The sequence below is a fragment of the Rissa tridactyla genome, chromosome 2 (assembly GCF_028500815.1).
Source record: "Rissa tridactyla isolate bRisTri1 chromosome 2, bRisTri1.patW.cur.20221130, whole genome shotgun sequence".
Classification (NCBI taxonomy): domain Eukaryota; kingdom Metazoa; phylum Chordata; class Aves; order Charadriiformes; family Laridae; genus Rissa; species Rissa tridactyla.
Window position 1 is genome coordinate 15003025 of NC_071467.1, and position 22053 is coordinate 15025077.

Below are 22053 nucleotides of genomic sequence, written 5' to 3' on the forward strand. Positions count from 1 at the left end.
TTGTATCGTTTTTTGAATTTTTCCCTGTGTAAGGCTTCTGCTCCTTTTGTTACATGAGCTTTTCCTATATTGGCTTCTTCACTGTCCTCATTTGAATTTTCATACTGCTATTTTTCACTGTCATTTTCCTGCACCACTCTACTCCTCCATTGTATTCCCTTCACAAATAGAAATTTTTATGCATCTTCCTGGTTGTTTCTTTTTTTAAATTTTGCATAATATGACTATGGTTTTCACATTAATTACACTATTTATTTATTTTAGATTCATACTGATATTATAGGTATGTAGTTTGCTGGGATATACTCGTAATGCTTAGCCCTAGCAATACCTCAAAAATAATAGTAGATTAACTGCAAAAAAACTTTCTGAGGTTATTCTATGTAGATACTAGTTAATCAAGCAGTGAGATGATAATTTGCCAGATGACACATACTGATGTCTACTATGTCACTATTAATAAGGTCTCCAGAACAAGCCTTGAAATTAGCCACGAAACACTCTACACAGTATTTTTTAAAAATTACATTTAATTCCATTTACCTGTAGACATTTATCTCCTAAATACTAATGATAACACTGTTTCAAATTATTTTAGCAGCAGGTGTATTATGTGATTAAATTTTAGGGCTCGCAGTAAAGTATTGCTGTTAATTTTGCCGACTAGAAAAATAAGCTGAGTCGGAATTACAATTTTTGCTGTGGTAGAAGCACTCTGGAGATCTATCCAGAAAATGTAGATGGAGCAAAAGATTTTCATGTACTCATGCACTAAATGGCATCCACACCTGTCATATACTGTAAATCTAGAAAGTCCCTATAATTAACGTACTCTTGAAAAAAATGTCCTGCTCTTTCATGCCAAGGTTAAGAAAAAACATAGCACCTTCCCACCCAGTGCACCAGCGTTTACACTTACTCTGTAGCACAGAATGTCCTGGATGACTGGCTGAGACTGGGAGAAGCTATGAATGTAGGCTGGGTACCAGCTTGTTCAGGTTTTACTCTGCCTTATCAGGAATGACATCCGTGTGGCATGACTGATCCTCTGGCTTTGTTTGCAATTGTTTATGCTGTCCTTGCAGAGAAATGACGAAAGAATGAAGCAGGTATCTAAGCATTAGTTGTCCCATAAGTATTTGGGCATCTGGGTTCTTGTTTGTCGCAGCTGTGAAACTCTCAAAGTCATTTCCTAACTGTGGTGATGGTGTTTGTGCCCCTGCTATTTTAGCATGTGCTCTCCAGCTTTGTGCTTCAGTGTTTCTTCTGCGCTGTTTCCAGCACAAAACCAATTTTATGTCACTGAGATACTCCAAGCTGTTGTAGAGTTTACACAAATATTTAGGTTTGGTTCCAACTGTTTATTTTCTCCTAATTTGAATATAACTGAATATAACCCTGTTGGCCTATTAAGAATGACAAGACAGCACTTATCTGAGGTAGCAATGAGCTATCTGGTTATTCTACTAATTGGCTGAAATTCTCCCTGATGGAGTCTTGGACACGTTACCTTCTGCTTTGTGGTGCTTTGCTGGCTGACATCATCAGGTATGGCAGTTTTACTGGGACTACTGGAGCATAAAATATGCAAGTCATTGCTTTGCTATTTTAGCTATTCTTTAAAAAGAAACTTTAAAAAAAGTAAAAATACGTCTAACTCAATAACCAACGGAGAGCAGAAGAGCGTGTGCTCTGATATTTAGAGGATCTGAGTTCATTTAGGGTCCTGAGTTACAACTAAAACCTGAACATTGTGATTAACAGAGACAAGCACATCTAATCTTTATGAATTTGTCTAACTCTTTTGTGGATCACACTCATTTTGACTTCTACCACATATCGCAAGGTCAACGATGTGTTGCACAGAAAGGCCTTCTCTCCTGTTATCCATAACTTTCTGTTCATTTCAGCAGTATTCCCCAGTTCTTACATTTGAGACAGACTAGAAAATCATTATTCAAGATATGTGTGCACCATGGATTTATACAATGTCACAAATATATTTCCTGGGTTTTGTTTGTTGTTTGGTTTTTTCCTCTTTCTTGCTTCCCTAGGAAGGAAATGTAGTACATTCATTGTTGACAGTTATTCTCCCAGTGTCTCACAGGAGTCTGCGATATGCCGAAACGACGTTCAGAGCTCTTGTGCTCTAACTCCAGTCCCACCTACAGGTCCAGCTGCCACGGTCACCTTCTGTGTTGAAACAAAATGGGCACATTCACCGACAGGTATTTCTAGACAGTGAAAATATGTCATTTAATGGGTGAAAACATAACATGCATGCTAATTTTAAATACTGCAGATGCCATTTCAGCTGAAAAAATAAACCCTTGAACTAAGTTTTGTGAGGCTTTAATCAAACTGAGCCTCTCTTGTGGAATAATCTCCAAGAACTGTAACTGTGAATTCTGTAATTATCACCAGGCTGATAACATGTTACAGTATTCAACTTCGGTGCTGTGCCAGTTTTTCCAGTGCTGGCTTTATTATCTTTTCACTTTCACAGCTACCTAGGTTGTGCTTTGAAGGACATTCAGAAGTTTCTAGTGTCTACATCTTTCTTTGACGTTTAAACAGCCCATTTCACGTAGCCCAATTTTCTCACTACATTTTACTGTAGAGCTCCCAAGCTCTTGAACTGAAATCACACCTGGGAAGTCATCCTCCTAACGTGCTGCCTGATGACTAGAGCCTGACACTGGTAACGTGCACTGTTGTAACATATGTTCTGTTATGTTATCTTGCGGTTCATTGTTTTATGTCTTTGTGGAGCTTTGGATTTATTTGAACTTCCTTTCTTTGATTTGTCACAGCTGCCCTTCATTTATTTTGCTGTTCACATCCTTGATGTTTGAGTCCTGGGAAACATTATACAGGACCAGGAACTTCAAAGGCAAGACTATAATAATCTTCAACAATCCATTTTCTGTTATGCTAACATCACTCAACCTTAGTCAACCAGATTCCGTTAACACTAATTTCCATTAACATTAGGCAATTGAAAAACTACACCAAACCTCATCTTTCTTGAGACTTGACTTCATTCCTGGCTCCCCTCCCCAGCCTAGCTGAGGGTACAGGCTGTTTAGCAGTTCAGTCTACCTTATACTGAGACCTGTTAAAAGAAGTGTACCTTTCAGCTGCACGCTCACAGCAGTCACTTAAAGCCTCAAATGTGCACCTGGGGGAACTGACTTCAGTTGGTGATCAGTTAAATTGGGATGGCTGAATTAATTCCTTCCTCAAGTCTTTCTTCCATTCTGCTGCAGGAAAGTTTCATCACAGCTTGTACGAGGATATTACATGCTCCTGAACCCTGACAGTTTCAGCCCATCATACCAGCTCAAAATGCAAACAGTAATCATTTGTGATACAGCAACTCCAGAGCAAATAAATAATCCCATAGCATCATTATAAAATAATTTCAGGATCCTATCAAGCTCCCTTACCATAGCATGTATTTCCTTATAAATTGACAGCAACATTGAGTTCAGTATCTCCTCATTTTCTCTGCAATCCAAATTCATTGCATGATTCTTCAGTATTTCAAGAAACTAACTTCATGAGTTCCTATGCAAACCAGTTTTTGTCAGTTAGGTCGCTGCTCTAGAGCATTCTCAGTGAAAACAGAAGCATAATACAAGTTGTTTCCTGAGAAATTTGACATGTTTCTTATAGATTTATGGCATTCTGGGGTGCATCAAGAAGAGTGTGGCCAGTAGGTGGAGGGAGGTCATCCTCCCCCTCTACTCTGCCTTGGTGAGGCCGCACCTGGAGTACTGTGTCCAGTTCTGGGCTCCCCGGCTCAAGAAGGACAGGGAACTGCTGGAGAGAGTGCAGCAAAGGACTATGAAGATGACTAGGGGACTGGAACATCTCTCTTATGAAGAAAGGCTGAGGGATTTGGGTCTCTTCAGTCTGGAAAAATAACAGCTGAGGGGGGATCTTATCAACACTTATAAATACTTAAAGGGTGGGTGTCAGGAGGACGGGGCCAGGCTCTTTTCAGTGGTGCCCGGGGACAGGACAAGGGGTAATGGGCACAAACTTGAGCATAGGAAGTTCCACCTAAACATGAGGAGGAACTTCTTTCCTTTGAGGGTGGCAGAGCACTGGAACAGGCTGCCCAGAGAGGTGGTGGAGTCTTCATCTCCGGAGACATTCAAAATCTGCCTCGGCGTGTTCCTGTGCAACCTGCTGTAGGTGACCCTGCTCTGGCAGGGGGGTTGGACTAGATGATCTCCAGAGGTCCCTTCCAACCCTATGACTCTATGATTCTATAATTCTGTGCATGTTTTTGCTGATAGGCCAGTTGGCTTCTGCCCCTCAGAATGGATTAGAGCTGCTTTCCCCTAAGTAGGGGCTCCAATATATTGTCCAGCCACTGATTTCCACAAAGCTTCTATGAACTTTACCTGCCAAATTTGCCTGAACTTGAACAGCAACATCCAGAGTGGTAAGTGAGGGACAGGCAGAGAAAGATGTCAGGCAGCACAAGCATGTACGTTTCAGCTCCTTAGGAAACAAGATAAAAAGCATTTACAACCAGAACTACTAAGATAAACAAAACTGGTTGAAAAAATTAATAACTAGTACAAATGTTCCTGACCACAGATCAGTCCCAACTCGTGAATAACATTTAGTGATTTTCTTCTCACTGGGTTTTTGTTACGTAGCACAACTCTTAAGATACAAACTCCATGAATTCATGCCTTGGATTCAGTTCCTTGGCTATATCAGCATATCTTTTTTTATTCCGCAGAATGAAAGTGAGAAAGGAGTAGAAGCAGGCATGCAAGATCATTGGAAAATTGCACACATTAAGGTATAAATTAAAACCAGCATAATTAAGCTGCCATTTAAAGAGTTAATGACTGTGTGAGCATTTACTTGGCAGAACAGTGATTTTCTGGTTTACCTTAGACGTGTGTAGGAACAGATTTACATTAAAACAAAATGTAACATTCTCAAATAAGGCTGTACACATACCAGCTTGCACCTAGACATTAGTAGAAACTAGCCAAAGTCAGAGTGCCTCAGGTTTCCTGTGTACACAATGACTGTATTTTCACCTTCCAATAACTGAAATAAAATATGAAGATATGATACATGTCTGAGTCTTTAAACAAGCCACTGCACATGTGATAGAGGTAACTGCCTCATTACTTCAGTCAGTTTTCTCCAAGGCCAATTGCCTCAATGGTGCCGCTCAGGCAAAGGACTTTCTAAAGGCTGAAGATGCCTGACTCAGTCACATATAACAGCAGCTGCTCTCTGCCAGGTGGGTACAGAACCGAGCCAGCTCCATCCCACTGACTCCCGTTTCTGTTTCCAAAACAAATGTGGTACAACCTCTTTGTCTGGGTCATGTGGTGTTAGGAGCACAAAATAATTATTTTTTATCTAATGCACACAGCAGACTTACACACTACGAGGCTAAGTGTTAATATGCCCTGCAGCAAATCTCAGTGAACGTTTGGGGAGCTCACCATGCTGGATGAGGTGGGGAAGATGCATCCCATGCTGCTCCTTGCAGAGGACTAACTCCCAGTGATGCTGAGCTGCTGTCTTATGAGCCTCCGCTTTTGTTTTTATCTTATGGTTTACAGATGTCAATAGAGCTCCTCTTGAATCTCTGAGCTGTGGGCTATTTCCATTGTAATAATCACGCTTGCCTGTGGTTTTTACTCATCTGTCATAGCTTTAGCTCAGGCACTTCCTCACAGCTTCCTCAAGCAGACGGACCCAGCTGGGCCCCAAGTCACAGGGAGATGAACCCCTCCGTGGAGGCCGTGCAATCCCTTTCCCAGGGATCATGTGGCAACAAGAGGCAGCAGATACTTGTCCTTGGTCAGGCTATCCCCACAGCTGTTGTAACAGACAGAGCAGGGGTGGGTGATGCCGGAGTCCTCCCACCCACAGCCAGGCCCCGTAATGGCAGCTCGGGCAGTCAGCCTCCTGGCTGGAAGGAGGAAAGGGAATACCTAGAGAGTGCTACCTCAGTCAGAGATGGGCAGGGACTCCCATATTGGGCCTGTTTTTGTTGTATTCTATATTTTATTTAGGGCATTTTGTGGATTTTTATGGCATTTTACTGGCATATAGTGGGATTTTATCGCAGCCCAGCCTGGTTCTAGTGCAGCCGGACAGAAATCACAGAATCTTAGAATCATCTGGGTTGGAAGGGACCTTTCAGATCATCAAGTCCAACCATCAACGTAACACTGACAAAACCCGCCACTAAACCATGTCCCTCAGCACCACGTCTACTGGTCTCTTAAATACCTCCAGGCATGGTGACTTCACCACTTCCCTGAGCAGTCTGTTCCAATGTTTGGTAACTCTTTCGGTGAGGAAATTTTTCCTAATATCCAATTTAAACCTCCCCTGGCCCAACTTGAGGCTGTTTCCTCGTGTCCTATCGCTTGTTACTTGGGAGAAGAGACCGACCCCCACCTGGCTACAGCCTCCTTCCAGGCAGTTGTAGAGAGCGATAAGGTTTAGCCTTTTCTCCAGGCTAAACAACCCCAGCTCCCTCAGCTGCTCCTCGTAAGACTTGTTCTCCTGACCCCTCACCAGCTTCGTTGCCCTTCTCTGGTCTTGCTCCAGAATCTCAATGTCTTTTTTGTAGTGAGGGCCCCAAAATTGCACACAGTATTCGAGGTGAGGCCAGGATGTTTGTCCCGGATCAGACCCTCCGGGCTGGGCCGGGCCGCTCCGCTGAGGAAAGCGAGTCCCCTCAGCGTAACCCCAAAAGTGTTGCCGCCCGCCCCGCCGACTACGGCCGGGCGCATCGCAGTCAACCAGAGAATCAACCCAACCGACGCCCGCCTCCCGCGCCGTCCCGCCCCCGGCACCGCCACGCCGCGGGCTTTCGGAGCGGCCGTGAGGCGGCGGCGGGCGCCATGCGGAGCCGGGCAGAGGTGGATGCGACGCTGCAGACGGCCAAACTCAACCCGGCGGAGCTGCTGCCGGCTGTGCATTGCCTCAGCTTCGGCCCGCAGGCCGGCACCGGTGACTGCTGCCTGCTGCAGCTGGAGCCGGGCCTCTGCGCCGAGCTGGAGGCGGGACGCAGGTACGGGTGGTCTGGGGCGCCCCCTGCAGGCCGGTGTGTGTCGCCGCGGGCCGGGACACGTCCCGTCGCCCGTTGTCCCCCCCCCCCCCCAGCGCTGCCCCGTCGCCGTTTGGGGCCTGGTGGCCACCACGGCGACCCGAGGAGGGCCTGAGGGACCGGGACAGGCCCGCCCCGCGGCGGGAGGCTGGAGTTGTCCCCCTTTGCCCGTGCGTGAGGGAGTCGGGTGGAGGTGGGGCAGGGCCTCCCGCTGTCCCGTTTTCAGCGTTAACGTGGCTCTTAAACGTGGCTTTTTCCAGATTTTTATTCTTCTCATCCTGTTCGCATGAAAGTCTGTGACTTGTCCCTTAAACCTGTCTCAGTTTAATTGGAAAACCAGTAACTTCCATAAAAAACCGGACAAAGCAACCATATCCAGCACTTTGTGCTGGATATTTATAACACATCTAGGTTATTTCAGCAAAACAGTTGTTGTGTGCATTGAAAAACAAAAAAAAAAAAGAGGAGATGGGATTTGGGGACGATTTAAGTATTGCTACAGCAATACAAGGCCAGAAAGCAATTTTGGGTCCTGCTCCCAGAGTCTTCAATCTGATGGAGTATTAGAGTACCAACTTCAATAACAAAGTTTCCCACTTCTGGAGGCTGTTGTATTGGTCCCTGTTCTCTCTTTTTGTTTGGTTTTGTTTTGTTTTGTTTTAACATGGAAAAATTGCTCCGGCCAAAACAGAGGACAGTTTCTTGCCAGGCATATGAAGATAGATTCCTAAAAATTTGGGGTTAGGAAAGGAGATTATGTCCTTGAAAGAATCCCACTGACTTTCAGATTTTCCTACTGGAACTCTTGAGGTTGGGTGGGTGGCAGGGTGCCTACAAGTTAGACAAACAGGACAGCAAAGGACATAACCGAATCCTGGGCTGCATCAACAGAAGTGTGGCCAGCAGGTTGAGGGAGATGATTCTGCCCCTCTGCTCTGCTCTCGTGAGACCCCACCTGGAGTACTGCAAACAGCTCTGGAGCCCTCAGCACTGGAAGGACATGGACCGGTTGGAGTGGGTCCAGAGGAGGGTCACGAAGATGATCAGAAAGCTGGAGCACCTCTCCTATGAGGTCAGGCTGAGAGAGTTGGGGTTGTTCAGCCTGGAGAAGAGAAGACTCGGGGAGACCTTGCAGCAGCCTTCCAGTACCTACAGGAAAGCTGGGGAGGGACTCTTTATAAGGGAGTGTAGTGATAGGACAAGGGGTAACGGTTTCAAACTGAAAAAGGGGAGATTTAGATTGGATGTTCGGAAGAAATCCTTTACTGTGAGGGTGATGAGACACTGGAACAGGTTGCCCAGGGAAGTTGTGGATGCCTCATCCCTGGAAGTGTTTAAGGCCAGGCTGGATGGGGCTTTGAGCAACCTGATCTAGTGGGAGGTGTCCCTGCCCATGGCAGGGGGGTTGGAACTAGGTGATCTTTGAGGTCCCTTCCAACCCAAGCCATTCTATGATTTTGTAACAGTATTAGCATAGGCATTTGGTAGGACATCTAACTCTGGACCAAGAATAGATCTATATAAGCTTTTGATACTGTTTTAAAATTTCTGCCTTTGTTGCAATGCCAGTGACATAATATTTAAAATTATACAACATTAGAACTCACTCTAAAGAAAATAGTCCTCAGAGAAGTATGTTATTAAGCCTGTCCATAGTGCAATATTGATAAAGTGTCATTGCTTAGAGGCCTGAATCACGCTGAGGACCACTTGCGGAACAGCTGAGCTTTGTTCATGCATGCAAGCTTTTGGAAGCAAGATGAACAGTTCGATTAAATTGAATCCGAGCACTTAATTTAATGTAGCCTGGGAGGAACTGAATTCCCTCTTGTGGAAGGACCTTCTTCTGGTCCTGCTTCAGTGTTACTATGTTCTCACTAGGAATCTCTGTTTAATCCAATATGTGAGCTCAAAATGGGGGTTTGCATTGATTCTTTGTACTGAAATGCTCTAGACGATGGTTTTCTTTCCTGCTTGGAATTACTTGCAAGAAAATGTGTATGCTCTTTGAGAGGGAATAATCTGAAGGACTCTGCACAATAGACACAATTTCTGTTTGCTTTCTCATTTCACAATGGGCCAGTTTCAGTCTTCATAAAGAATAGAATAGACTGTTTCAGTTTGAAGGGAGCTACAATGATCATCTAGTCCCAACTGCCTGACCACTTCAGGGCTGACCAAGTTAAAGCATGTTATTAAACAACAATTCTAGTTGTAATCTAATTTCTAAGATTAGTTCAGGCTTTAAGCATCACCTAATCAGTGTTTTAGGGGTTTTTGTGTGAAAAGGCAGATTAGGAGGTTTGATTGTGATCTGTATAAAAACCTTTCAAAGTCTTTCAGAGTGGGAAAACTCAAAAAGGAGCGGAAAAACATGTACTTACATTAATAGATATGTATTTTAGATTAATTGACAATTATGTCTTTATATTTTGGTATACTGTGACTGCTGCTACCAAATTGAACTGCAGTTTATAACTTCTTCACCAATGCATAAATGTGAAAAAATATCAGACAAGTTTAACAGGTGTTCATCCTGAAACAGAGGTATAAATACATCTTTATTTTTGGCTATTTTTTTTTCAGCCTGGTAATCCGTGGTGAAAAGGATGAACAAGCAGTGTTGTGCAGCAAAGATAAAACTTATGACATGAAAATAGCAGATACCTCAAATATGTTGCTGTTTATTCCTGGTTGCAAAACTCCGGAAGAGCTGAATGGAGATCAAGCGTCTTGTGATATTATTCATTCACAGGTATGTCTCTCTGGGTTTTTGTTTGTTTGCTTTAATTCTCTACTTTTTTATTCTCTATAATTTCTTGCATTTTATCCAAGATGCTTATGTGAAACCCAGCTGGGATTCAGTTGCCTAAACATAGGCTACTAATGCCATTTTAGATGCCTTGTGGTATTGGTCTAGCTTCGAGCTGCCACTCCAGAAGGACGTGAGTCTCCTGTAATTTCTTTGTATATTGAACAGCCCCAGAAGGATGTCTTTATAAATATGCTTTATACACAGGGGGCACGCTATACCTTAGGGTATCCAAAATGGCTCTAGGGCCCTTCTTTAGGCCACTGAATTTTATCCATAATGTATGATAATTATTGTTTCTAAGAAGTTAAAACTTCAGTTTATTTTCAGTGGATCGTAATTACTTGTGGTAGGTATTGAAAGCTTTCAAAGAAAATCTAATTTGTCAATATTAGCAACTATTTTTAAAATAAGCTGTTTGCAAATTGATTCTTAGGAGTGCTTTAGCCAAAAGACAGATTATACCATGTCATGCCTGAATATTATTTTTTAAATACAGAAATATATTCAGAGGTGACTCTTTCAACCAGCATCTGGAAAGATTTGTTGGAGTTAATGATCTTAGAGTTTTCAGTTTAAAGAATTCATTGTTCTCTGCTCTTCTGAAGCATAGTTAATAAAATTCTGCTAAAAATAGTTAGGCAAAAATTATTATTAAGTCATTATTTGCTGTAATGTATATAATGACATCATTGAGGAGTAATCCTGCTTGTCCTTAGATGAGCGTAATAATCAAACCAGCATAATTTCTTCTGTGAAGTCATCAGTTCAGCTAATAGAAAAAGTTAATTCAAACTAAAGAAATTAATGAGAAAGTAATATTCTTCCATATTCTTTTTTTGCTATGTTTAATGATCTCACTAGTCTTCTGAAGTCACGTGTGTCAACATAATGTAAATGTGATTTTGCTAAGGAATTATTTTTAGAGTTTTATTTCTAAGAGCTTTCTTGATGTTTTCAAAAATGTTACACGGTGTGTTGACATTGCAAATTGTGAAACATAGCATAAGATACTACGTTTACTCAGTATTTTGGGGCTTAACTGCTTTTCTTCTGCAGTCTTGGTGCTGCTCTTTGTACCACTTGCAAGGGTAACACTCATAGTCAAAGCATCTGCCATTTTATTCACTTCAGCTCCAGTTATGAGCTTTGGATTATAAATTAGAATTATTTATCTTCTTTTCTGTGCAGAGTACCTTCTTGTTCATTACCGAATTGCTCAGAAAAGAACTTGGTAGGAAAAAAAAAGTAACACTTTGGTAAATGCTATTTGACATGGAGGAAAAAAAGCTTAGAAGTTTATCAGGAAATTAGTATTTACCTGAATTTTGTGCCAAGCAAGCTACAGAATAGTTAGATTAAAAACTGAGAGCTTTCTCTGTATTAGAATTTGCATAGGACTTCTTCTACATATAAGTCATTTGCTTATGGTTGATTTAAATGGAGAAATGTTTTAAAGATCCGTTTGGGTTTTTTTAATGGATGACTTTAAAAACAAAAAAAAGTAGCCTGGTAAAGCATTTGGGGTACTTTAAAGTACTGTCTGGAGGCTTTTTCATGGAGGCTTTTTTACAAGGGGCTAGTGGTTGGGTCAGGAGTCGCAGACCTCGAGCCTGTTCTGCCTCTGCCATTCTGTACCCACTTCTCTTGGTTTGGTAAATAGCAGAAACAATGCTGAAAGGCCTCTGATACACTGTCCTCTTCAAAGAATGTTCTAGGAAGTCTGAGCTGTACCCCATGAAACACCTCAGGATTACTCTGAAGGTAAAGTTTTATTAGATTAGTGTTTTTGAATCGATTACATCTGTGCTTCCTGTTGCATGCTTTAAATTTGTATGTTGAATTAGAGTAAGGAACAGAGGTGTCTTGTTAGTTGTGTGCAAGTGTAGCTTCCTGTCTCGTTAATGTCTGTTTTACTTGAGCTTAGTGGTATGATGATTCATTAAGGTGGAAAAAGACAATGAAGTAGATCCCAAGCACGGGAAGACGTGGGGAAGATAGAAACAGGGTAATACAGGAGGGGTTTTATGGCAGTAATATAACTTAGTATTAAGAGGAAAAGAAACGTTGATGAGAATTGTGCAGGAATATATCCCATGTTGATATTCTGTCATTTGCATGTAGAGATGAGGTGTTCCCTCTGTCATGTGCACTAGGAACATATTTTTATCAGCCACCAGTGGATTTTTATTCTTCATTGCCTGCGGTAGACTTTTTTATTGAAAATATTACAATGATTGTTTCATCTTTAAAGTAATTACCCTATTAATAAATTCTTGTTCTCAGTGACTAGATTAACACTTTTTGCTGATAATTTTTTGTAAGCTTTGAATCGAAGTGGTAGATTAAGATGTTTAGGAGCCACTGTTTTTTTCTTGTAGATTGCTGGCTTCTCCAATAACTACTGGGAATTAAGGAGATGCCGACCTAAACTGAAGAAATTGAGAAAGCTTTTAATGGAAGATCCGTATGAAGGGCCAGATAGTCGGAAAGATCAGACTTCGACGTTTTCAAAGGTAAGTCAGCTCTGTAAATTACTTTCTTCTAATTGATAATGGGCAAATTAAAGTGAAGATACATTCTTAACTAGAAAAATACCTTTGTTCCCATGTTCCACAGTGCTGCTTTGAGTTAATTTTTTTTAAGCCTACTATTCTAAACAATTTGGTAATTATTAGCACTTCCATGGACTAGCAGGTATAAGCAACCTTTTTTTAAGTACTAATCACCAGTGGAGAGATCTGGACTGTGCAGCATAGGATCTCAGATAAAAGGCTTATAAAAATCCTGTAGTTTTGTTAGTTTGGTTGGTTTTCCTTTTGACTTTAAAAACCAGAAATGGTTGCTCCAAAGTATTTTACACTGAGGCTTGGTTGAAGCTGATACTAACAAACCATCTGTGTGTGCTTGCATGTAGAAGCATAGATGTTACTTTTCTCCCCTGGAGAGAAATGCTGCCTCTCTCTGGATGATTAACAGTCTAATTTCTGATAAGTTTCAGAATCTTTCCCCCAGCATTGCCTTTTCATTTTTCCTACCTACTCTGGTCTAGGTATAGAAGGACATAGCGGCAAAATACAGGATGGCAGAGAGAAAAGGGCTTAAATTGTCCAGAAATTATAAGCATTGACAAAGGCTAGCAACACAAAAAGATGTCATATGCAATAAATAGTATTTATTGATAATATTAAATGACTTTTACAAAAACACGTCAACGTCTCCTCAAACATCAGTGCCTAGTTTGAGGACTGATCTTCTCCATTTGTTTTGAAGGAGAATGTTTCATTTATTGGCTTACTGGAGAACAAGTAGATGTATCTGATAAATGTAGACGAATCTTAGCAATGCCACTAGTGGAACTTTAATTCGAAAGCTCTCCATGAGAAAGTTCTCTTTTTTTGTGGGACTAATTCTCACTCTTTAATCTGTTTGAAAACAAATTACTGTGTTTTGCTGGCTTACTGTAAGCTTCTCATGGTTCTCAGTTCGTACTGTATCATACATGGAGAACTACAGGAAAGGAACCATAAGGAACTATCGCACTATGAGGAATGACTGTAAGGAAGCCTGATGCATAGTGATGCGGGGCTAGTACACAGCTTGCTTAGGATACACCAAATTAAAATCCTGGATTTTTCAGTGAGATGGTAAGGCATATTAAAATGATTGAATGCGTCTGAGTTAGTGTCTTTAATATGTTTCTTATCCGTATCTGGAAATTGCTGGTATGGACATGATGCAAGTCAATCCATTCCACTTTATGTTTGCAAGGTTGATGTTGCTGATAAAAGCATCATAGCTGAGAGCAGTGATTTTTGTAAAAGAGCCGTTGGAGTGCTAGCCCAGCCTCGGAGGGAACAAATGCCAAGGACTCCTGTCTAGGGTGCTATCTGAATGGCAGTATCTAACTTGCAAACACACTTGCATACTGATCTGGTGATATAGTTGCTCTAAATTGCTAGCAGTGTTTTTTAAAATACTGTATAATATGGTCATCACTTGCCGAAAAACTGATGTGAGTTCAGTGCTGCTTAGCCTGATGATGTTTTAACATACTGTCTAATAGGAACGGCATAGCAGGAAGAGGAGACTTTTCTGTATTTATTAAATGCTTTTTTAACATGTGGATGTTCCAGACTTAGCGTTGGTTTGTTCCATTTGTGTTCCCATAGTCTAATACATCTCAAGAACTTAATCAATTTTTTTTTCTTTTCTGATAGGAAATAGTCTTATGCTATTATCAACAAAACCTTAATATTAGAGTTGATTAAAAAGGCTGTAAGGTGAATAAAGGAATTGATGAAGCCCTGTTTCCTATGGATTTAAGTCTGCTGTTCCTTCCCTTTACTTCATTCCTCATGATACCTTCTGTTCCTCCCACGTCTCCTAAACCTTTACCACAGTGTCCACAGCAACCGCCCATCTCTTGGAGTAACTCTGCTCCAGGGAGCTGTATGTACTGTGGCTGGGTCTGTGCTACATGTCTGCTAATTGGTTAGCAAGCGCCAAAACACAACACACAATTGTTGAGGTCATGCTGGAGGAGGCTTGCCCTCACTGGAGGTACTAAGTTGGAGTTCTGACTTCTCTCCAAAAGTGATAAGTGATTCTTGTTTTGCCTTTTCTTCGAATTTCTTTGAAATATGTGATTTAGGAAAGACAGAACACATTCACTTTTCATTCTTGCTGTGATGCTTTACTTATGATGCCTACTTGTGCTAGTTTGACATCCTGGGAATACAGGTATATTACTTATGCATGGCACAAAGACTTCCCTGTAGTTAGACTGGTTTTTATATTGAATAACTCTTTGAGAAAGTGTTGTAAGTTACAGGAAAAGTTTCAGAGAGTGTGGTAAACAGTAGAAAATTCAGAGTCTGGGGAAACAAAGATCAATCTTTTTTCTTTTATTATATCTTATAATGCATTTAGCATCCTTGCTGAAGCAAAGGAGGAGTAAGGATAACCTGTTTTATTTTCTTCTTTTTTTTCCCTTGTTGCAGTATACAACAGAGGATTTGTTAAGTCTGATTCAAGCAAGTGAAGAAGAAATACTGCACCAATTGCAGATTATAGATGCCTGCAAAATTGAAGGTATTTGTCTCTAAAGAATATTATTGCCTAAGAGGAAATAACCCTGCTTTTTTTTTTCCCCCAAAATATCCATGTCTCCTTTTTCTAAGGCCCATTCCACATCCTCGTCTTTCAGTGTGCCAGTTCCTTTGAAGTACTAAGATCTGCTCCCATATTTCCTATATCCTCTGCTACTGTGAAGCTAATCAAAAAGGTAAACCAGCAGGCATCGACCAGTCTGGTTCTTTCCAGGTTAATTCCTTCTTTGCTTCTACAAACACGGGTGTCAGAGTATCTCACCCATAGCATGAATATTTTTTGGATGGTTGCCCTCTTCATGGATGAGTCGTTACTGCTTTCTGCAGTTCTAGAGGCAAAACCAGCTGATCCTTAGGTAACCCCAGCCCTTTCATAGTCCTTTCTTCCTCCCAGACTGGGTTTATCTCAGTAGTCTTCCTACCATATGAGGCAAGGCTGGAGCAAGCGCCTCACCTTGGGACAGGTCCTGTTCATCCTTTACTTGGCCAAGCACAAACCCTTACCTGTACACTTGGTCGCAGCAGTCCTGGAGTTATAGAATAATACAGGGCAGAACTGAGCTCTGGAGGTTATCAGATCTAAACCCCTGCTTTAGAACAGGGCCAACTTGGAGCTGGCTGCTCAGGGCCTCAGTTGGTCAAGGTCTGAGCATTTCCAAGGATGGAGATTGCATAACCTCTGTCCAGGCTGTTCCAGTGTTTGACTATCTGCAAGGGGAGAAAATTCTCCTAATAACCATCTGGGATTTCCCGTGTTGCAGCTGGTGCTTGTTGCCTCCTGCCCCATCACTGAGCACCACTGGGAAGACTCCTGTTCTGTCTTCTCTATACTGTCCCATTAGGTAGGTGAGGAGCTCACAGATTACTTTCCTCGTTGTTTACAGCTGCACAGCACCATTGTACCAGGTCTCTGCTTTGTCATGCCTGGATTTCTGTGGACTTGGCTGGACCTGAACTGCCACTTTGCAGTGCCAGTGCAATCAGTTCTGTTCGTGCAGGTCTATGCCTGAATTAATTATTAGTTTTTCCAGATCTGATTCATCTTGAGATGGGATTTGTAGTGTCTTTGTATCTATGGCAGTCCATCTACATAAACAGTTCTGAATAATTGAGATAATTTTATTTCTGTCTTCTTTACATTTGCTTTTGCTATTCTGTTCTTTTTCTCAGCTTTAATCCTGAAAAGGACAGAATGCTGTCACCGTGCTTTGTAAAGGTGTGACCTAAATGTCCAGAGTCCTGTAATATATCTTCAGGGGAATAGCATTAAAGTGTTAATGTTTTCTTTCTAATGTTTTGTGGTTCTCTATTTCGCAGGATACTGGCGAATTCTAGAATTTGACTATGAGATGAAACTCTTGAATCACGTGACTCAGCTAATAGACTCAGAGTCCTGGTCTTTAAGTAAGGTTCCTTTACGTACCTGCCTTGAGGAACTTGGATCTTTAGAGCCCAGGTAAGCAATTACTTTTAGTGATGAAAATTGTCTACGATCTTTATTAACTATTACTAATTGCAATCATTATTAATTATTTATTAGAATTACAGTCTTATAACTCTAGATTCCAGTTACCATGGTGTTAATGATAGATTTTCTTTTGCTCAAAAATATACAAGGGCACTAATACTTTAGACAGACAGGTTTGTTGATTTTAGTGTCTATTGGTAATATTTCCATTGATTCAATAGTAGAAACATTATTGCTGAATTGTAAATGATGGAGGTAGCATGTACTTAAGCCACAAATTACTGACCATCTTGAAATACTTGTTCTGAAGCTGTAGCTAGCCAAATATGTTTAGTTTACCTCTTGTCTGAGATGGGGTTATATTTTCTGGTATAATACTGAATTCAGATCTCAAGAGTTGAGTTCATTGTATTGCCATTTGGAGTCATGAAGTAATTTAAGATTATCATTCAAACAAAGTCTTACGTTTACAACATGTGGCATTTTCTATTTATTTGGCTTTTGGTTCAAAAAGAAATCTTGCTTTACTATTAGTGTCTGCAGTTAGGCTGTGATTTTATGCTAGAGGTCTAGAAAAATGCCTGCTATTCAGTGAGTGATAAAATTAACTGCCAAATTTGTGACTTGCGTTACTTCTCATTGGAAAGAAGTGATATTGCAAGAGTCTCTCTTTCCCCATTCTCCTTACGCCTTTTAGTCTTTGTTAGTTATAACAAGAAAGTGGAACAGACGTTTGGGGATAACATGCTGAATTAACTCCCGTCTGTCTTTTTTCTCCCTTTTTCTCCTCTTTTAACTTACTTCTAAGTCTGTATCAATTTGTTCATTTCAGCCATGAAGATGTGTCCCATCCTCCATTTTCTTTGACTTATTTTTTCTTACTTTACCTGTTCCTTCATCTTGGTAATTGTTTCTGTAATGTCCTTATGAACATTTTTAAAACTTGATTTCTGAATTTTTTTTCAGAGAGATGATAGAACATATTCTTTTAAGCTATGGAAGGAAATACATTGATGATGGTAAGTTTGGGGAAGCAAGCATATTTTAATTTTGCATAAAGGAAAGAGTTATTCATGAGTAAATGCAGATTTTGTGAGGATGGCCCAAACAAATTAACTTGCTACAATGCCAGTAAAAGAAGGGAGCAAATAATGAGCCAAAAATCAGTAAAATTGTTAGAGAAAGTTTCATAGGAAAAAGGACTATTAAGCTGTACAAGACAGGGGAAAATCAGGAACTATCAGAGGTACCTGAAGTGATTTATTAGATATCCACAAGCCACAATGTTGTGACCAAAGACAGATCACTTGTAAAATTTAGATGTAGTCTCTCTTTAGATACCTTATGAGGTCTCGGATATCACACATCTAAGCAATTAATTGTGCTATTGTGAATAGTCAGTGGCATATAGATCTCCCTGAATTCAGCTTGTCTGAAGTAGACATCTGCTTTTGGTCCCCTGAACAGCACCACAACATCCATCAATTGTATTGATTAATACAATAGTCCCACTATTGGACTGAAGCCCATACAATACTTTGTAGTATATTTAGGCAGGTTTCACAAGGCACAAGTTTGAATTGCAGGAAGCCCAGATAACTGAAAAAGTGGAAGGATGTGTTTATGCCTGACATTGTTCAGAGAATTTTAGCCAAGTCAGTGTGGAAGAAAATAAATTCTCATTATTCCCTTCATCATCTCGTATTATAAGGGCAATTAAGGGAGTGAAGGTTTTGTTTAATTGCTCAACCACGGAGAGCAAACACTTTAATACAAGCCATTCAGAAATAGGAATGAAAGCTGTAGGAGAAACAGTGTTACTGTTGAAGGGGAAAAGATGGGGAGCAAAAACATGTATTGATATGAATAAATACTGTAGCTTGGACAGTGCTGCACACACACGTAATATTCTGCTTAATCTGTTCTTGAGAATGAGAAGATACCATCATTTATCCAAAGTAATACCAAGTTAGGTTACTCCCTGAGGAAAAGAAAAACCAGGATACTTGGTTTGTAGAAGAGTAGAACAGAACGGTAATATGAGGCTGTTCTCTGTTCTTTTATCAAAAAGCAAGCACCCAAGATACACTGTTTTTTGTTTCTCAGCAGGGGAGGTTTACTTTGAAATGCATGAAGACAAAATATGCAGAGCTATAGCACAAATGCTTTTGCAAAATGCAGTTAAATTCAATCTATCAGAGTTCCAAGAAGTCTGGCAACAAAGTGTCCCTGAAGGGATGACAGCAAGGCTTGATCAGCTTAAGGTAAAAACATAAAGAAGCATGGATTTTTTTCGTGGGAAGGCTGCTAACTGACGTGTCATATGTATATTTTATCAATTAATGGGGATTGATTGTGTTATTTCTGTCAGCTTTTGAGTTAAAGTACATTTTATGACATCCTCTAGGAGCATCAGTAGTCTGGAATCGCGACAGCTCAGGTTTCTGTTAGTCTGGCATGTTTCACTGTTTGAAGGAAAGTTGCAGCTGTACAGTTAGTACTTGTAACTAGAACAGAAGCTGAAGCAGTTGTCAAGCAGGCTGTAGTGACAGCCAGTAAAGTAGCAAGCACTGTGGAAATCCTTCTGCTCAAAGGAGACATAGATGTTGGGACTTCATGGATTTCCTCCCCCCTCCTTGTCATAATGGAAATGACAAATACTGCCTGTAAAACAGCACCTTTAAGATACTTTTTCACTCTGCCTCTGCTGCAGTTTTAGGCGGCTTTGGAGGTGCAAAGGGCAACTTGTATGGATTATTGCCAGAAAGAAGGAAGTTTTAATTGTTTTGTCTTTACTTAACACTTTCTCTCTGATGCTTATCTACAGGGCTTGGCTCTTGTGGATAAAACCTCAAGACCAGAGACCATCTTTCTGCTAAAAGTAGAAGACTTACCTGAAGACAATCAGGAAAGATTCAACAGCTTATTCAGCATACGGGAAAAGTGGACAGAAGTGGACATTACCCCTTATATACAGTAAGCATATATTTCTTTATATTAAAATATAATTAGTGTTATACTCTTCCCTTTTTGCATAGCTGACTTCTTAACAGCTTTGATTGCCTCTTTCCTTTTTAAATGAATAAGAATTCTATATGAATAGAATCTAGCTGTGGGAACTGTAGCTGTATTCATTGGATTTAAACTTGTGTAAAATGCTGATCCTACTAAATTTAAATGGGCGATAACTCTGTCTTATTTGATTGAGGGAGACTTGACTCAAAGGATAAACCCCCTGACACAATCAGTCTCTATTTACAACACAAGAACTGTAGAGCAATAGTGCTTCCTATACTGTATCCTTTGCTCTTTTGGTGGTTAACGCACACACTACAGTGCTACCTGGAAGGCCCAGCCAGGGTACATGTGAGCTGATACAGATGGTAACCCAGACGTAACTGCATCAAACCTTTATGAGTGGCTCTAAATTTATTGTAATATAATTAAGTAGTTCAAAGCTAACCATTTTGCTAGATTGGAAACCCTTTAGAGAACCAAAAAAAAAACCAAACAACCCCCAAATCCTTGTTTCTGAAGTAAATGATGTAGTTTTGCCTGTTACTTAAATGTCAAGCCAAGTTCTAAACTTCAGGCAATTTAAAACATTATGTGACAGTTATGGTAGGTTTTTGTTGTGTTTTTTTTTTCTCCCAATACCCTATAATCCAGTTTATTGCTATATTTACAAATATCACAGATTCATTTTGGCTGAGAATATCTCTAATGCCCATGTCATCTGCGTTCTTTCCTCTATAGGGACTTATGTGCAGAGAAGCAGACAGTTGGTGCTCTTCTGACAAAATACGCTCGCTCCTCAACGCAGAATGGTGTTAAAGTGTATAATTCTAGAAGACCCATCTCATAACAAATATTGTTTTAAGAACTGAGAATGCGGAATTGGAGTAACAACAAATGTTGCATCTTGCTGCCTTCTGGGGAAAGTTGTCAACTGGTATCATACAGTGTTCTTGAGTTTAAAGAGCTAAGCTTGCACAAGTTGTGTTTTCTGCTCAGCTAAGTAGAATGTGAGGGCGCTTGCGTCTTCTAAGAAACTATAGCGTAAACAGCCATGCCCCACTTCCTTTGCCCACCTTCTTTTTCCTGTGTGTCTGTAGTTATGCCAGAAGCCAAGCTACTTGAATACACTTCAGCTTTCTATCCATAAACTGAAGTCTGACATTAAAAAATAAAACCTCCTTGATAATAATTAAATCAATCGAATTGATTTCAAGAGCAAAATGGAATGCTTAGTCTTTTACCCATTAGTGAACGTTCTTAAAGATGACCATTTCATTGCAGTGTTGACATTTTGAATGCTGCAGACCTTGACAAGCTCACAAACAAGTTATTCCTGTCTAGGACTACACTAGTCTTAATTTTGGAAGGTGGTTCTTTTTATGGTCATTTCTGTGTATAACATTGGCACAAGCTCTTGACTCTTTAACACTTGGCAGAATTGCCTTTTAAATATTACAAAAAACCAAATTGCAATCAACCGTGAAGATATGAGAGAATAGTTGGACATTGTGTTATGAACTTCCTATAATGGCCATTAGAATGTAGCTGTGGTAAAATGTTTTACAGAAGGCTACCTTTGCTTTTTAAAGAGAACTTATAAAACCTTGTAATATGATTGTTTTTTTTAAAACTTTGTTATGGCAAATAAATGCATGTTTAAATTGTGCCTTGAAAACTTAAGGTGGAATATTATTTTGTGTACAGCAGTGAAACAGGGTATTTTTATAATATTGTCATAAAGTGAAGTGCCTGAAATGGAAATTTTGTAATCATTAGAAATGATTGTTTGCATTTGTCAGTGAACCAGAGTTTAATTGTCAGTTAACCAGAGTGCCAGAGGGACGGGATGTCATCCAAAGGGACCTGGATGAACTAGAGAGGTAGGCCCAAGCAAACTTTATGAAGTTCAACAAGGCCAAGTGCAAGGTCCTACACTTGGGTTGGTACAGCCCTTGTTATCAATACAGGCTGGGGGATGATGTGATACAGAGCAGCCCTGGGGAAAAGGACTTGGAGGTACTGGTGGATGAAAAGCTGGACATGAGCCAACAATGTGTGCTTGCAGCCCAGGCGGCCAATCGCATCCTGGGCTGCATCAAAAGAACTGTGGCCAGCAGATCCAGAGAAGTGATGCTCCCCCTCTACTCTGCTCTTGTGAGACCCCACCTGGAGTACTGTGTCCAGCTTTGGAGTCCTCAGCACAGGAAGGACATGGACCTGTTGGAGTGGGTCCAGAGGAGGGCCACGAAGATGATCTGAAGGCTGGAGCACCTCTCCTATGAAGACAGGCTGAGAGAGTTGGTGGTGTTCAGCCTGGAGAAGCGAAGGCTCCAGGGAGACCTTATAGCAGCCTTCCAGTACCTAAAGGGGGCTTATAAGAAAGCTGCGGAGGGTCTGTTTGCAAGGGCATGTAGTGATAGGACGAGGGCCAATGGTTTTAAACTAGAGCAGGGTAGGTTTAGATTAGACATTAGGAAGAAGTTCTTTACAATGAGGGTGGTGAAACACTGGCACAGGTTGCCCAGAGAGGTGG

The 22053-nt window shown here is 40.8% G+C and overlaps 1 protein-coding gene across 2 annotated transcripts; it reads left to right on the forward strand.

The window, feature by feature from the left end:
- Positions 1–6862: 6862 nt before the first annotated feature.
- DSCC1 (DNA replication and sister chromatid cohesion 1) lies at positions 6863–21195 on the forward strand. 2 transcript variants are annotated; one of them, XM_054192927.1, is made up of 9 exons: positions 6863–7075; positions 9698–9866; positions 12305–12439; positions 14927–15017; positions 16352–16490; positions 17469–17521; positions 18609–18766; positions 19330–19478; positions 20259–21195. In XM_054192927.1, exons 1-9 carry the CDS (start codon positions 6906–6908, stop codon positions 20365–20367), a joined length of 1173 nt encoding a protein of 390 aa, XP_054048902.1. In that variant the 5' UTR covers positions 6863–6905; the 3' UTR covers positions 20368–21195. The 2 variants fall into 2 exon arrangements, with proteins under 2 accessions (XP_054048902.1, XP_054048903.1); XM_054192928.1 differs by having other exon boundaries at positions 18612–18766.
- Positions 21196–22053: the final 858 nt, after the last annotated feature.

Coding starts and splice junctions, on each gene's coding strand:
- DSCC1 (XM_054192927.1), top strand. CDS start 6,906: ATGCGGAGCCGGGCAGAGGTGGATGCGACGCTGCAGACGGCCAAACTC. Junction 9,867..12,304: donor GTGATATTATTCATTCACAG/GTATGTCTCTCT, acceptor TTTTTCTTGTAG/ATTGCTGGCTTCTCCAATAA. Junction 15,018..16,351: donor AGATGCCTGCAAAATTGAAG/GTATTTGTCTCT, acceptor TCTATTTCGCAG/GATACTGGCGAATTCTAGAA.